Source organism: Eriocheir sinensis, chromosome 30 (genome assembly GCF_024679095.1).
Source record: "Eriocheir sinensis breed Jianghai 21 chromosome 30, ASM2467909v1, whole genome shotgun sequence".
NCBI lineage: Eukaryota > Metazoa > Arthropoda > Malacostraca > Decapoda > Varunidae > Eriocheir > Eriocheir sinensis.
This window is the reverse complement of record NC_066538.1, coordinates 5,938,066-5,954,718: the sequence shown is the minus strand read 5'-3', so window position 1 is coordinate 5,954,718 and position 16,653 is coordinate 5,938,066. Positions and strand designations below refer to the sequence as shown.

Below are 16,653 nucleotides of genomic sequence, written 5' to 3'. Positions count from 1 at the left end.
GGATATTAAGAGGAAGATGAGGGAAAACTAGGAGAAGGAGGAAAGGGAGGAGGAGGAGGAGGATGTGAAGGAAAGAGGAGGATGAAGGAAAACTAAGAGCAGGAGGAGGAGGAAGAAGAAGAAGAGGATGTGAAGGATAGGGGAGGATGAAGAGGGGAAACTAAGAGCAGGGGGAGGGGGAGGAGGAGGAGGAGGTGAAGGAAAGAGGAATTAAAATGAAGAGGGAAAACTAAGAGCAGGAGGAGGGGGATCGAGGCAGAGGGCGGAGGAGGAGGAAAAGGAGGATATAGTGAAGGAAAGAGGGGATCGAAGAAGAAGGAAAGCTATAGGAGGAGGAGAATATGAGAAACAGAAGCAAGGGAAGAAGAAGAAGGAGACCATTACGTATAACAATTTAGTACGACAATAATAACAGATACTTCAGGAGCTTCCATTTCAAAGGCTACGCATCAACATATCCATAAAAGGAGAAGAACAGGGGAAGGAGGAGGAGGAGGAGAATGAAGAGGAAAAACTATATCAGGAAACAACAACAACAACAACAACAGGGGTGATATTTTACCAGGCCCTAAAAAAATGGACCCCCCCCCCCCACAGACCCCCCTTCCCTTAATGAAATGTGTGGGTGCGGGGGAGGGGGGTGGGAGAGGAGCATCTTCCCCCCGGTATGCACAGGTAACGGCATCTCGGCCTTGCCTGCCCACCTGCCCGAGGAGAAAGTCACCTCGAGGCCCGGAGAAAGGGAGAGAGGGAAGGGGAGAACAGGTGAGCGGGGCAGGTGAGGGAGGGAGGGTGACAGTCTCTCTCTTGCCTCGTTGAAAATGCATGTCCTCCCTTCTCCTTTGTCGTTTACTTGCAACAATAGACTATCAATCAATCAATGTAGACTCTAAACACTTCTTTTCTTCTAAATATACCTATACTTCTTCTTTGTTTATTAACTGTTTTCTTCTAAATTAACACTTCTCCTAAACTCTTCTTGTAAACACTACTTCTTTCCTTATTAACTATTATAGCTCTTTTTTTTCTTTGCACCTTTTTTCTTTTCTTTTAATTTTTTCTTCCAAACACTTCTTTTTGCCTCTACTACTACTACTACTACTATTACTACTACTACTACTACAACCACAGCCACCAACATATGTGAATCTGACACTATATATAAACAAGCACTAAAAATGAGAGATATCACCCATTCCTTCTCCTTCCCCAATACTATACACTAAAGAAACAAGATGAATGAATGAAACAATAAAACTTAAAAGATGAAGAGAAGAAAAAAGGAGGAGGAGGAGGAAAGAGAAAAACTCGTAGCACCGGGTGAGCAAGGGTAAGCGTATATCTATGCCCAGCAGAGAGGAGGAGGAGGAGGAGGGGAGGAAGAGAGAGTTGAAGAAGATAATAGCCCACGCTTCCATGCCCATCAGTGTAAGGTTAGCAAGTGCGCGTGAAGGGTGTGCAGTACGTACCCTTAACACTTAGGCTTTCTATCACCCCTTAACACTTGGGCTTTCTATCACCCCTTAACACTTGGTCTATCACCCCTTAACACTTGGTCTATCACCCCTTAACACTTGGTCTATCACCCCTTAACACTTGGTCTATCACCCCTTAACACTTGGTCTATCACCCCTTAACACTTGGTCTGTCTATCACCCCTTAACACTTGGGCTTTCTATCACTGCTTTCCTGTTTGTATATAATTTGATTCTCTGTCTATTCTCAGAAGCTTTCGGCTCTCACAACAAATATATCACAAGACCACAAAGAGTTGTTTTTTCATGAGTGTCTTCTTCATATTCATAGTGCAGAACCCTTGTCAAACTATAGGCTCATGACATAACCCTTATATAATACTAACACAGCCTCTATCAAAGCCTTATCAAACGAAGATGTATATGTGTGAGCCCGGAAATGCTTGAAAGTATGAGCCTCTATATTTCAGTGTAGCCAACCATCGAATAATGTGAGCTTATGATGGTTATTTTCAGCGAGGAGGAAGCGAACTGAACCGAACTTATAGCGTATTAGGAAACTTCTTTATTGATGTTGCAAAGTCTGAGTTCCTGATTGCGAGGCGTGTGTGCGTGTGTTTGTGTCTATATTTGATGGAAGACTGGACATAATGTATTCTCCAAGTTCCATCCGTGTCTGTCTTTCCTGCTCGGTGACGTCAGTGATGGCAGAAAACAGGAAGATGGCAAAAGAAAATGGAAAGTTGTGATGGATCGATCTGCTTCGTGAATTAACTTTTGACGCTATTCTTTGTTTTCGAAGTTACAATGATAGGGTTGTTAATTCAGATTGTTATTAGGCCTACCCTTGCCATTACAATTATAAGCGAAGAAGCACGTATATACTAGTTATAGCTGGTAAAATATAAGGAAGTATATGAACAATCTTACAGGTGAGAAAAAAAACTTGATGTGAAAGAAAACGGAATGTGAAGAAAAAAAAGGCCAGGATGTGAAAGAAAAAAATCATGATGTAAAGGAAAGAAAAAGAGAGAAATAGAAAAGTAAGAAGAGAGAAAAAGAATGAAAAATCGAGAATGTGAAAGAACAAAGGAAATTAAGAGAAAAAGAAAAAAATGAATATGAAGAACAGGATGTGAAAGAAAAAAAGTGCAGGATGTGAACGAAAAAAAAAAAAAAGCTCACAAACTGGATACACACACACACACACACACACACACACACACAAAAAAAAAAAAAACTTGATCGGGGGAAAAAAAAAATCAACAACAATTAACATGCAAATAGAGGCTAAAAGGAGAACTAAGAAACGCCAACACTGCAATCACTAGAGAATGAATGAAGGCAAGGATATGAGAAAGAGAAAACAAACCTTACAAACAGGATATGCCCAGTATTAGCCAGTAAAGTAAAAACTAAAGATACGATACCTGCTAACGAAAAAAAAAAAGAACTTAACAGGAGGAAGAAGAGGAGAGGGGAAAGAGAACAATATACCTACATCAAAACAATTAACGAACCTACACCATACACCTGAACACTCGTCTCTACTTTAACTCCTATTGTAGGCCTACGTAACCTCCTCCTTTAATCCTCTTCTCCCTATTTTAACTCCTATTTTCTCTTCCCTCACCTATACCTCTTCCTCCAACTGTATATTTCCTCCATTATAGCCCTTTATCCTCTTCTATACTTCCTCTTTCCTCCGCTTTGTACGTCCTCCAGTAATCCTCCTTCCTCATCTGTATGTCCTTCATTAACCCACATCGTTTTCCTATTATATCCTTCATTATAATAGGAGTGACGATCGAGATGGCTTTGGTTCTTCTGCTGCCTCGCCTGCGGGTTGGGAGCGCCCTGACTCTCCTCCTCCTGCTCCTGCTGCTTCTACTCATGGCCTACACCGCCCACCACCACGTCCGCATCAGCAGGTTGGTTGCGGAAAGACATAACGTATACATTTAATTTGTGTTCTCTTCCCCTTGTATGCGAAAGTAGACTAGGAGGTAACCATTTGCAAGCGGCGAATTCTGCTATATGTCAATGCCCAGTGTTTTTTTTTTCTTTCGTTTCTCATTTTCATATCGATTTATCTTTTTTGTCGTGTCACATTAATAAGCATATCACTAAATTTCCAAATCCTTGTTGTTGCTAAGTTTTTGTCTGGTAACCTTTAGCAAGCAACTCCTTTCTGCGATATCTGTCAGTGCCCAATGTTTTTCTTTCTTTCGTTTCTCATTTTCATCTCGTTTTATCTTTTTTTTATCGTTTCAGATTCATAAGCATCACTAACTCTCCAAATCCTTGTTGTTGCTAAGTTTTTGTCTGGTAACCATTAGCAAGCGACTCCATTCTGTTATAGCCCAGTGTTTTTTTCTTTCGTTTCTCATTTTATCTTTTTTATCGTGTCAGATTCATAAGCATCACTAACTTTCCAAATCCTTGTTGTTGGTAAGTTTTTGTCTGGTAACCATATTAGCAAGCGACTCCATTCTGCTATAGCCCAGTGTTTTTTTCTTTCGTTTCTCATTTTATCTTTTTTATCGTGTCAGATTCATAAGCTTCACTAACTTTCCAAATCCTTGTTGTTGCTAAGTTTTTGTCTGTTACGCAAATTATCATATTCCTTCGAGCTCATATTTAAACCTATTATCATTTCTTTATGTGGTTTCGTGGGTAATTTGTTCCTTTCGCTAGTTAATCACCGCCGCTTATGTTTATTTCCCTATTTCCTCTTATGTTGATTCCTATTCCGCGAAACTAATTGATTGATTGATTGATTGAAAGTTTATTGTTGCAAGTAAACAACAAAGGAGAAGGAAGATTGAAGTAAAAATGTTTTGTGCAGGACGGGCGGCAATGGCGAGGCTCTGGACCCCCGGCACGTGGCGCTGCACCAGACCCCGCACGTGCTCTTCTTCAACCGCGTGCCCAAGTGCGGGAGCGAGATGCTGGTGCTGCTCCTCCAGTGGCTGCAGGCACGCAACGGCTTCAGGCACGTGCGGCTCAAGAACAGCGTCAGGCGGTACCTCACGCGCGACGAGCAGGTGTGTGGGGGTGGGGGAGGGAAGAACATAAGTTAATGGGTCATATTCTTAAACACATAAATGACAAGGATTTCGCAGCAGTATTTGAGCCTGGGCAGGTGTGTGTGTGTGTGTGGGGGGGGGGGGGAGGGGGGGGAGGGGGAAAGAGCATAAGAACGTAATGGGTCATATTTTTAAACACACATTTGACAAGGCTTTCGCAGCAGCTTTGAGCAATTCCAGTGGTAGTTTTCTGATTCTTGTGGTGATTTGAGCATTCTTTTGTGTGTGTGTGTGGGGGGGGGGGGGGGGGGGGGTTGAAAGAACATCAGAACGTAATGGTCCGTATTTTTAAACACAGATTTGACAAGGCTTTCCCATCAGTTCTGAGCATTTCCAGTGGTAGTTTTGATTCTTGTGGTGACTTGAGCATTCTTGTGTGTGAGTGGGGGGGGGGGGTGAAAGAACATAAGAACGTAATGGTCCATATTCTTAAAAACATATTTGACAAAGCTTTCCCAGCAGTTTTGAGCCTTTCCAGTGGTAGTTTTGATTCCTGTGGTGATTTGAACATCTTTTGTGTGTGTGTGTGGGGGGGGGGGGGGAGATGAAAGAGCATAAGAACGTACGTAATGGGTCATATTTTTAAACACACATTTGACAAAGCTTACCATTGCTTCATAGGCTTCGAAGTGGCTCAGCGGTTTCGAACACGGATTCACTTGTTTCGGGTTTACGTTCCGGTGGGTTAATAACTTGTTACTTGAAATAATTGATCCAGAAAACTTATTATATATTATTAAGGGATCATACGGCCGAAAAAGAGAGGTTAAACGTATTCCCATGAGTTTCTTTACGCTAAATGTGGAGAAACTTTGTCAAACTACCACCGGGGTCATAAAACTAACCATGGAAATGCCTACAAACGGTCCCTATGAAAGCCTTGTATAATGTATGTGCTTGGACGACGAAAGGGTTAAGGCGGGTATTACCAGACACTTTGCCATATCACATCAACTATTTCTAAAGGTCAAAGAGGGGCTCAATCGGGTTCTAATTGGTGTTTCTTTAGGCTCACGGTACAGAAGAAGGGTCAATATACCACCAGGGTCATAAAACTACTCCTGGAAATGCCCCTAACTCTTAGGAAAGCCTTGTCAAATAGGTGAATTTGGGCGTCGAAATGTTTTAAAATACGGCCCTAAGAATACCGACTTTTCTTCTGCAGGCGGCGTTGGTGGAGGAGGTGGGAGAGCGCCTACAGGAGAGCCCAGAGCCACGAGTGAGCTTCGACAGGCATGTGTACTTCACCAACTTCAGCAATCACGGGTTCAAGATGCCGCTGTACCTGAACCTGGTGAGGGACCCCGTGGAGAAAGTGGCGTCCAGGTGAGGTAGTGGTGTGGGTGAGAGGTTTAATTTGTTAATTCCTTCTATTTCAGTTTTAATTTTCACCAGACGGCTGGTAGAGAGATACCCAAGTGTACCAAGAGTTGCTGGGTTGTCGTGGCCCAGAGTCGGCACAGTGTGAACGGAGCTTAAGACTTCATTCCTTCTCCTTCTCCTTCAGGTTTTACTACGCCCGTGTGACACCCCGCCCTGGAGCAGCCACCCCACCAGGCTACACACGGCCTGCCCCGCCCCGCTACACCAGCTTAGAGGAGTGTCTGCAGCACCATGACCCTGAGTGCACCTTCCTCCCAGGGCATATGTACGACCTCACCATCCCCTACTTCTGCGGCCATAAGGAGTTCTGTAGGTGGGTTGTACACTATGGGCGGTATTCCCAGATGCTTCCGCCTCTCACACCATTCCCAAAGGACGAACACGAGATTAATCAGGTTCTAACGAGTGTTTTTTTAGGTTCAAGGTACAGAAGAAGGGTCACACTATCACCAGGGTCATAAAACTACCCCTTGAAATGCCCTGAACTCCCACGAAAGCCTTGTCAAATCTGTGTGCCTGGGCGTCGAAATGCTTAAGAATACGACCATATATCTTCATCGACCCTTCCAACCCCACAAGGGAAAATAAGGGTGTTAGACGAAGAAGAAAAAGAAGAAAAGAATAAGGTCATACACTACACGATATACTATGTCCTCTTTTTCCAGTGGGCACAAACCTCATGCGTAATCTAGCTTCTGTACTACTATTTCCACATCTCTTGGTAAAAATAAGAAATTGAGATTATTGATTTTTTTTTCTAACAACAAAGGAGACGGCTCAAGGGCAACAAAAAGTGTAGAAAACTTGTTAGAACTACACTTGGCAGCAAAGACCGTGTGTGATGCTGCTATGGGCTGACTTCAGAAGCCATATTAGCACCATGAAGAATCTTAAAATTTTGCTCATTATTATATGTTTTAGAATTTCTGTGTTTTCCTCACAGTCTATATCTAAGCACTTTTTTTTTATATCAGAGGACACGGCTCAAGGGCAATAAAAAAGAGTACAAAAAAAAGCCCGCTACTCGCCGCTCCTACAAAAGATAAAAGTAAAAGTAGCCAAAAGAGAGGTCAATTTCGGGTGGAGAGGTGTCAAGTAGAGCCTCAAAAATAGGTTCATCACTGCATCTTTCAAATCTTAACTCCCTACTGATCTCCATCCCCAGGGAGCTTAACAACGAGGCTGCCCTGAGGGAGGCCAAGAGGCAGGTGGAGGCGTGGTTCCCGGTGGTGGGCATCCTGGAGGAGGTCAATGTCACCCTGGCCGTCCTGCAGCACCGCCTCCCGCACTACTTTGCCGGCGTCCTTGACCTCTACCACAATGACTTACTAGGTACTCTTGCGGGATGGGACGGAGAGGATAGGGAGGATCAGAATGCATGTAGTTACCAGGTGCACTAAGGGAAAATAGGGAGTGTAGGGTTAAGAAGTCTCATGATACTGCATACAAAGTTAATTAGATGCAAGTGAGAGATGGGAAGTCTCAAAACAAAGACAGATTTACTAGGCAGCCTGGCAGATGGGGATTATGGGAAGGAGAGAGCCTCAAATTACCAACACACTGAATTGCTAAATAGACTGAGGATGGATGGAAATTCCTAGGTGGACCAGGGGGATAGAGGTGAGGGAAAGGGGAGAGCCTCAAATTACAAACACATTAACCCGGTAGCAGCGACGGGCCAAGTTTGTGGCTTTACCATGTAGCAGCGACGGGCCAAATTTGTGCCATGATATAAACCCCCAAAATAGATGATACATAATCTGATCACAAATGCTTTGATATATATTATGAAATGGTTTGTGTGAGGGGTGATTTTTTCTCATTTTTCTCGCTTGGAGGGACCATTAAGAAACATGATCCCTGCTGCTACCGGGTTAAACTGCTGAAGAGACTGAGGATGGATGGAAATGGAATGAAATAATATATCATCAAGCAAAAGAGAGCATATGACATCCCTGGATCATGAAAAACTTGTAGATCTCTCATGATAATCCTTTAAAAGTAAAATGAAGAGCTGTATATTCTTAATGATTCTTAGGCTGACTAGTATTCTTTATAAAAATTCTGAGCCCCCACAACTAAGGTCTGCTCGCCCCTCCCAGCAGCGCCGCACTACAACATGAACCAGCAGCGGCCACCCACCAGCCCTGAGGTGGAGGCCGCCCTCAGGACCAACATCTCCCTTGAGTATGACTTCTACAACTTCCTGAAACAGCGGCTCGTCAAGCAGTACCTGGAGCTGCCTGTGACGTGACTGGTGGCTGGGGTTCTTTGTCATCTCATTCTTATCACTACAATGTCTTCTCTTAACATGTATGAGGGAGAATGACATGGCTGGAAAGAGTGTCACAGAAAGGGCAGAACTAGTTTTTGTCATTCAATCACAGGGACGTTAAATGAAAATAAGAGGGAGTTGCCTGTGGTTCTAGTGATCTGGTTCTTATCAACACAACATCTTCCCTTTACATGTATGAAGTAGAATGACATGACTGGAGGAAGTGTGGCATTGAGGGCACGAGAATTTGTTTAAGCCGCTCAATAACTTAAACCAAAAAAGACCAACAGGAAAAGAAAAAAAAAGAAAGCATGAAAAAAGAGAAATAAAGAAGAAAACCAATGAAAAACAAATAGTAAGAGAAAGAAGGAGAAGAAAGAAAAAGAGAAAAGGAACCTAAAAAGACCACCAACAGGAAAAGAAAATTAGGGGAAAATAAGGACGCTAAACGAAAAGAGGAGATGAAGATTCAGTCACAGAGAAGTATGAAATAGTAACTGATAGAAGTACATGTGAACACAAGGAGACTGTAAGAGAAGCCTTCCCTATCACACCTCCCCTAACAGGAAGGCTCTGAGCTGCAGGAAAGAGAAGAGATAAGGAATACACCCATGAAATTTTAGATACAAGGAACCACTTCTTACCAACTCCCTGAAAAATAAATGATACTGAGTCACATACTGCCATAAGGGGCATTAAACAGGAAGGCTCTGAGGTCCAGGAAAGAGAATAGTGAATATAATAATGTAGTTTGAGATATGCAGAACCACTTTTTACCAACTCCCTGACACACAAATAATACCGAGTGACATACAGCCATAAAATACATTAAAGTGATACTGACACACTAACTTCCCCTACGCAGCATTCTCAGTAACCAGGAAGTGATGTGATAATAGAAACAATACATGTGATATACATATAAAACTTTTTATTTATGTACTCTTCACCCTCCATTGCAAACCACTGTGTTCACCTGGGACGTGGGATTGTAAATAAATACCCAAACAAAGCTATTAAAGATTCCTATTGGTTAACACGTACATCATCCATTACAAGATAGTTCAATTGCTCTTCCTATAACTTAAGTGCTGGAGTGATGATCTTTTTCTCTGTACATATATACTGCTTAGACATTTGGAGCATCCAGAAGAGAAGAAACATAAGGGACTAAGCCATTTTTTCTAGTCTGCACTGGGAAGGGGAAGCTACACATTGCAGAGAGAACAAGTTGCATGGAAAAAGTGACCTTGCATTTGGTGTGCTGTGGGTTGCTTTTCCCTTGTAGCTTGTATTTTGTTCTTCCTGGGATGTGTAGTCTGCCTTTCCCAGTGCAGACAAAAAAATGGTTCTGTCCCTTGCATTCTTTCACTGTTGGATACCTCAACTGAGAAGGGGAAAGCAACTTGCAGGAAAAAAGCAACATGAACGATCCAAAATAATGAATGACATGTATATTGAGACTGTGAGTGTTTGTGTTTGAGTGCGCGTGTGTGTGTGTGCGTGTGTATAAACGAACCCTTAATTATAGGTCATGTAGCGTGGCGTGGCAGAGAACTTGGCATAGGCCTTGATGACCTTATTGACGGCATCCAGGAAGTCCTTCTCCGTGGCCACCTTCCTGCGGGCTCGGATGGCGTACATGCCTGCCTCCGTGCACACCGACCTGATCTCCGCTCCTGGAAGAGGGGGAGGAAGGAGGGAGAGGGTGTCAGGAGGGAGAGGGAGAGGAGGGAGAGGGAGAGAGAGGAGGAGGGAGGAGGGGAGGAGGAGAGGAGGGAGAGAGGAGGAGGGAAAGAGAGAGGGAGGAGGGAGAAAGAGGGTGTGAGGAGGGAGAGAGGGTGTATGGAGGAGGAGGGAGAGTGTGAGGAAGAGGGAGAGAGAGAGGGTGTATGGAGGAGGGAGAGAGGGTGTATGGAGGAGGGAGAGAGAGAGGGTGTAAGGAGGAGGGAGAGAGGTGTATAGAGGGGGGAGAGAAAGGGAGTAAGGACCTGTCTGTTACTGGTATGTGATTGTCCCTTCTTTACTGCACCTTAAAAAAAAAGGGGGTACTAATAATTCCAATCACCTCCCCCCCTTACCTGTGCTGTTGGGGCAGAGGCGAGCCAGCAGGTCGAAGCGGATGTCTCGCTCCACAGACATGGACTTGGCGTGGATCTTGAAGATGTGCGTCCTGCCCTCCAGGTCCGGCAGGCCAAACTCTACTTTGCGGTCCAGCCTCCCAGGTCGCATGAGGGCCGGGTCAAGGGTGTCGGGTCGGTTGGTGGCCATCAACACCTGCAAGAAATAATGTTAGTCTAGTGTCATCTCATCATGTTTATAACTGTACTTGTAATTAACCGTCCTCTGTTACTTTCGATACTTTGTAATGTCTCCTAATCTGCCCAACCCCTCAAGGAAAGCAAGAACATAAAACAAAAATAAGTACTGCCTCCCAAGGGACGTGTTTATTTCCCTTTCTCAGACTATCTTTTTTATCTTTCAGAATCTGTGCTAAAAACAAGCCCAGTTAATCTTTTGTAACTTAGCAAAGCACAGAAACATGGGGGTATAAATAAAATACCAGCACCCAAATTACTGAAATAGGAACATGGCAGAGAAGGACAACTATAACAGGGTAAGGAATCAAATAGGAACGCACCGGTCCAATACGTATGCATCAGGTATTTAAAAATGTCTTCAGTGTGAAAATACTTAAAATTTCAAACAGTCTTATACTGATTCTTAACCATTCCTCATATAGTAATAAGAGTTGAAATTTAAATTGATGCTAGCAGCCTTGTGATCTAAACCAACAGCCTCCTCACCTTAATGTTGCCACGAGCGTCAAAACCGTCGAGCTGGTTGATGAGCTCCAGCATCGTCCTCTGCACCTCATTGTCACCGCCGGCACCGTCGTCGAAACGAGCGCCACCGATGGCATCAATCTCGTCGAAGAAGATGAGGCACGCCTTCTTGGTCCTCGCCATCTCAAACAGCTCACGCACCATCCTGGCTCCCTGCACCACAACACATTAGGTTACTACTGTTTTTTTCCTGCTTTTATACAGTAAAGGAAGCAGCTGAAGGGTAAAAATAAATGAAAACAAAAAAGCCTGCCATGAAAACAAAAACCCTGATATGGAAACTGTGAAAACAAAAGACAATGAAAACAAAAAGCTTGCTATGAAAACACAAAAGTCCACTATGAAAACAAGAAGCCTGGCTCGTAATACAATAATTATCATCATTTTCTATCACTCCATTGCTAGACATGGACTCTTACAAACATTTCTACAAGCTAATATTCAGTCCCTTTCATTTTCAGTTTAAATTTTTTGTGGCCTAAGTTTTATCACACCCTTTAGAGCAGCACAAGGTAAAATATCCAACAGCATAACACATCCCCAAAGTCAGCCATAACTCACCTCTCCGACGTACTTCTGCACCAGCTCCGAGCCGATGACCCTGATGAAGCAGGCGTCGGTGCGGTTGGCCACAGCCCTCGCACACAGCGTCTTGCCAGTGCCGGGCGGACCGAACAGCAGCACACCCTTGGGAGGCTCAATGCCCAGGTTGACGAAGCGCTCTGGCTGCAAGGTGATGAGAAATGTTGATAAAATGACTGGCAAACCAAGACAAGAAAAACTGTTGCTGTTCCTGCTGTGTGGAGTCTCAAAGCAAGGAGAGAGTGAGGGTGAATTCCATAACCACAACAACTTCACATCAGCACAAGACCTCATCATTACACAGCAGACATACCACAACACCACCACCTAAAGTTGTAAAATTCCAGGGAACTTTGAGAATTGAGAAAAATTTGTCTGTCTATGGTGCCTTTGGGCTTGTTTTTTTTTTTTTTTTTAAGGCTGTTAGTGTTGCCTCTTCAGACTTCAGTTTTAGGGGTCTGTTAGTGAATGTCCCTTAGCCTGGTAGAGACACAGGCAGGATTGTTTAAGTGACACCTGTTGAGCCTCGTGCCACCCTCCGGTAAACCTAACCTAACCTAACAAAACCCCAAACAGTTACTAAAGGTCTTAAGTTATATTTACCAAAATTGGTTTGTTTATTAACACAAATCCACATGTGAAAATTTAGAAAATTCCCCAAAATATCCAGGCCCTGAAACTTTCTATTTTTCTGGAAACTTTCCCACCCTTTGCAACCCTACCACCACCACCACCACCACCACTCACATGCAGCAGGGGCGTCTCCACCACCTCCCGCAGCTTCTCGATCTGTTCCTTGCAGCCGCCCACATCAGAGTACGTGACGTCCGGCTTCTCCTCCACCTGCATCATGGTGACGGATGGATCGATCTTCGGCGGCAGCGGAATGTGGATCTGGTACTTGTTGCGGTCCACTCTGGAGGGATATAAGTTATTATTTTTTTTAAGTATTGGAAGTAGCTTAAGGGCAACAAAAATAGGAAACAAAAAAAGCCCACAAAGTAGAAAAGTATAATAATAATAATAATAATAAGGGATGTACTGATTTCAGGAAGGAGAAGGGAGGGAAAATAGACATTAAACAAGAAGAAGTAGGAGAAGAAGTAGAAAAGATGTACTGATTTTAGGAAAGGAGAAAGGAAGCAGAATAAAGATGCTAAACAAGAACAAGAAAAAGGATAAAACAGCAACATTAAAACAAGAAAGGGAACATAAGGGTGCAGCATGGCCCTTACCCAACTCTCATGCCTTCCTCGATATCTGTCGGGGCCACGGAGTCCGCCAGGTCCACCACAAACTTGGCAAACTGCTTAACGTTAATGATGTACTTGGGGTCATCGGAGTCAGCGTTAATGATCTTGGTGCAGCGGGCAACCTGTGCGTGGCATGGGGACGGGTGAGACACAGAAGGGTGGACTGCAATGTTACCAGACTGTCGTACTCAGCCGCTTATATTTCCCGACTTCCTACCCAAAAACTGTCTTCTGGACCCCAATAACCAAACTCATTTATAGTTATCATTAAAAGAGTTAGATCCTGATGTCTCTTGGCAATAGTTAGGCGTCAGAAACCGGTAAATATTATGCTCTGAGTACGGTAACCTGGCAACGCTGGTGGATTGTAGTAAAGAACAGCACAACACAGTGGATGCAGGATATAGTTACTCTAGTATATTATTTAACATATTAAGGGGCACATGTTTTTTGAGTAGGGGGTCAAGAATAAAGATCTTTTTGTCACCTGTAGAGGCTGTTCATTCTGCAGGGTCTGTTTGTCGGCCGCCAGATCCCAGAGGGCGGGCACGGCCAGGCCAGTGTCTGACTCCTTGATGCCCGTCAGGTCATTCACTTTCTTCACTGTCTTCTGGATGTCCTCCTCGATGTTCTTGATTACCTTGGTGTATGGTCCTTGACCCTGTGGAGAGACTCAACATTAATAATACAAGTTTATCTCCTGGTTTTGTTTTCTTTAGCTCACTCTGATCTCTGCATCTTGTGACCTGATGGTATGGAGAAAATGAATGCCTCAGTAAATGAAATAACATAACTACCAGGCAATACCATAATCTCTCACATCCCTAAGAGAGGCAGGACAAAGAAGGCTCATACTCACATAAGCTTTTAGCAGAGTTATGTCGGCCTCATCCAGAACTGAAAAATGAGATAATGACATATTACTACTGATGTTAATATTAATTATCAACTCCAGAGCTTTTTAAAAAAGGGCTTGAAAGTATGAACATGTCTTCATATTTCACGGCATACTACTGTAAACTGTACGTAGTGATTAAACGGGACAAAATGGCACTAGCACTTCAGCCCTTACAAGATCATTAGGAAGGCAGACTCTACTGCTGCCTTTAACACCACTGAAAATGGCACATTGGAAAGCACGATAATTGTGGAGACCATATTATAACCATAATAGGTAGTTATACATACGCGCACTGTTTTTGCTGGTGTCAGCAGCAGTGGCAGTCTTGCCAACGATCCGGTTGGCGATGGTTCGCAAGGTTAGCGATGGTACCTATGTTTAGATAGCGATTAGCCCACGCATGTGAGACCCAGTTCCACCACGCGAGGTTATTATTTTTTTTTAGAACACGCACCTTTACCTAATACTATACCCGGCCCAAACCAGCAAGCTTTCACAAAACCCTTTGGGTAAAGGTGCGTGTTCTCAAAAAAATAAATAACCACGCGTGGTGGACCTGGTCTCACATGCGTGGGCTAATCGCTAACTAAACGTACCATCGCTAACCGGATCGTTGGCAACACTGTCACCACCGCCGACACCAAAACAGTGTGCGTATGTATAATATGCCTTTTCACTACCTTTACCACTTTTTCTTTACTTTGAAGTTTTTCCGCCTTCATATCATGGTTAAGGGACATGTATTTCGTCCCTTAAGTATAATATGGAGGCGTAATATCGTATTTTGGAGGCGCGTAGTGAATCTGCACAATTACCTATGTCTATATTTATTGAAAATAATTGAACAACAAATTTAACCAAACTCAGCATCATCATTTAGAGAGGGGCTTTCTTTACCCCCACAACCCCCTTGCTTCAACCTAACCAGACCCAACCTGACTTCATAGCAGGGGGGGGGGGGGGGGCTCTACAACAACAATTAAGCCATTTCTTGGTTATAAAGATGAATAGTAGGATATGTATGAAAAAAGTCAAATTCTCCACTGTGCGATAGGTGTAAAACTAGATTAATTAACGCTATTGGGCTTTTTTTTTTTTTTTTTTTTTTTTTACCTGGAGCAGCCTAACTATAGGTAATAAAAAAAAGCTACATGCAATCTTAGCCTCAGACCTTCCATTAGTGAGTAAAGCTTCGTAAACTGACCCGCAGACCCTCATGAGCCATCAAAAGGCGACCCAAGAGAATAAACAGCCGAGTGACGAGACAACAACAGGAGGGCTCATGACAGGTGCCTCGATTATGCCATTTTACGAGCCTCCAGCCTCACCTTTGATGGGCTCGTCGTCGCTCTTCTCGTCGTGGGTCTTCCGCATGTCGGCGCCTAAGTGGTCCGGCATCTTGAGGGTCAGGGAAGGCGGGAAATAAAGAAATAAGTCAGCGGCGCCTCGGAGACACCACGATCACCAGGATGACTCGAGGCTCTGCGGGGCGCGACCTCGTACGCAGCAGGACCAAATTGTCGTACTCATCCTTAAGACTTCTATTTTTGCGATTTTCTACCCCAAAACTGTCTCCCAGGCCCCAATAACAAGATTCATTTATATTTATCGTTAAAAGGGTTAATTTTTGGTGTTTTTTTATAGCAGTTATGGGTCAGAAACTGGAAAATACAATACTCTGACTACGATAGTCCGGCAACGGTGCTCGTACGTCACAAGAAAGTGTTTAACGTCCACTTATTTTCGTAGACTACAAAGAAATTAAGGCATATAAGTAGCTTTAAACTAGATGGTACGTCTTTTTAATATATTTCTATTTATTTTATTAAGCATATCAACCTACTAGATAGATGTTTAATTTTTTTTTACACTGGGCCTAAAATGCTCGACTAATTTCCGTGATAATAAATTCAGCTCATATGATTTCTTGAAGACCATAAAATGCAGTATCTTGCAAAATGTACACTAACTTTACAATAAAACCTACAATATAAAGCAAAAATAATTAATTACGGGCATGACGCGGTACAAAAATTGATTTTCTGCGCCATTTTTGAGTAGCATAACAAAATTTCCAATAATACAAACATTTAAAATAAAAAATAAAAAATGAACCATGAAGACAAGTATTTAGATAGCATAATAAAAGAAAAAAAAAAGAAGCAAATCGAGCATAATAGTTCTTGCCCTCTCTGTCCTTGCAATCCTCAGACCGTCACCTTTCACTGCACTGTCTATCCCCTCACTATTTCTGTCAGTCACCTTCCATACCATTCTCATGCAGTTTTAATCCATTCTCCATTTGTTCCAGTCTGACTTTGTATCTTCTTTCCATCACCCTGCATACCTTTTCCAACTCACTCCATCTCTCAGCACATCATAGACAGCCCACCCATTGATCTTCTCATTCTTTGTCCTTTCACATCAGGTCCTATTTCTATCTTCTGCCCCATTCACAACCATTATCTGACTTTTCTCACTACTATATTTCACTCCAAAATCTCATTTACCACATCTAATAGTTCCTGCAGTTCCTAATGCTCCTAACCTATACCTGGCTCTCCTAATGATTCGCACTCTATCATACGCTTACTTCCATTCTTCCTTTTCCTCTCTATCATCTCATTTACCACATACATATTGTCTCTCTCTTTCAATCCACTTACAGCCTTTCATTCAACACAATCTTTCACCGTATTCTATCGGCCTATAATTCTTCAGCTCTTTCTTACTCTTATGTCCTGTATCAGAGTCACTCTGCATTCGTTCCATTCCCGAGGCACTCTCTCATTCTCCCATACACAGTTGAATAGCTCAGTCATCCTGTCTATCACCACCTCACCTCCATT

At 43.2% G+C, this 16,653-nt stretch overlaps 2 protein-coding genes across 6 annotated transcripts; one reads left to right on the top strand and one right to left on the bottom strand.

Moving 5' to 3' along the window:
* Window positions 1-1,355: 1,355 nt before the first annotated feature.
* LOC127005490 (heparan sulfate 2-O-sulfotransferase pipe-like) lies at window positions 1,356-9,732 on the top strand. Of its 5 annotated transcripts, none has more exons than XM_050874396.1 (7): window positions 1,356-1,433; window positions 3,274-3,406; window positions 4,324-4,522; window positions 5,730-5,890; window positions 6,072-6,260; window positions 7,113-7,279; window positions 8,050-9,732. In XM_050874396.1, exons 2-7 carry the CDS (start codon window positions 3,288-3,290, stop codon window positions 8,199-8,201), a joined length of 987 nt encoding a protein of 328 aa, XP_050730353.1. In that variant the 5' UTR covers window positions 1,356-1,433; window positions 3,274-3,287; the 3' UTR covers window positions 8,202-9,732. The 5 variants fall into 5 exon arrangements, with proteins under 5 accessions (XP_050730353.1, XP_050730352.1, XP_050730349.1 ...); XM_050874395.1 differs by having other exon boundaries at window positions 1,372-1,461; XM_050874392.1 differs by having other exon boundaries at window positions 1,387-1,465.
* On the bottom strand, window positions 9,134-15,303 carry LOC127005489 (26S proteasome regulatory subunit 7). The gene is made up of 9 exons (XM_050874391.1): window positions 15,133-15,303; window positions 13,763-13,800; window positions 13,391-13,564; window positions 12,886-13,025; window positions 12,398-12,566; window positions 11,630-11,794; window positions 11,030-11,221; window positions 10,304-10,499; window positions 9,134-9,901 (listed from the first exon to the last, which is right to left on the bottom strand). Exons 1-9 carry the CDS (start codon window positions 15,200-15,202, stop codon window positions 9,744-9,746), a joined length of 1,302 nt encoding a protein of 433 aa, XP_050730348.1. The 5' UTR covers window positions 15,203-15,303; the 3' UTR covers window positions 9,134-9,743.
* Window positions 15,304-16,653: the final 1,350 nt, after the last annotated feature.

What these genes read in the sequence shown, in the direction of transcription:
- LOC127005490 (XM_050874394.1), top strand. Translation starts at nt 3,222, where the DNA reads ATGTCCTTCATTAACCCACATCGTTTTCCTATTATATCCTTCATTATA. An exon ending in CACCACGTCCGCATCAGCAG is followed by an intron (nt 3,407 to 4,323) that starts GTTGGTTGCGGA and finishes TGTTTTGTGCAG; the next exon opens with GACGGGCGGCAATGGCGAGG. An exon ending in GGCCATAAGGAGTTCTGTAG is followed by an intron (nt 6,261 to 7,112) that starts GTGGGTTGTACA and finishes CTCCATCCCCAG; the next exon opens with GGAGCTTAACAACGAGGCTG.
- LOC127005489 (XM_050874391.1), bottom strand. Translation starts at nt 15,202, where the DNA reads ATGCCGGACCACTTAGGCGCCGACATGCGGAAGACCCACGACGAGAAG. An exon ending in TGGAGACGCCCCTGCTGCAT is followed by an intron (nt 11,795 to 12,397) that starts GTGAGTGGTGGT and finishes ATCACCTTGCAG; the next exon opens with CCAGAGCGCTTCGTCAACCT. An exon ending in TGCAGAAGTACGTCGGAGAG is followed by an intron (nt 11,222 to 11,629) that starts GTGAGTTATGGC and finishes GTTGTGGTGCAG; the next exon opens with GGAGCCAGGATGGTGCGTGA.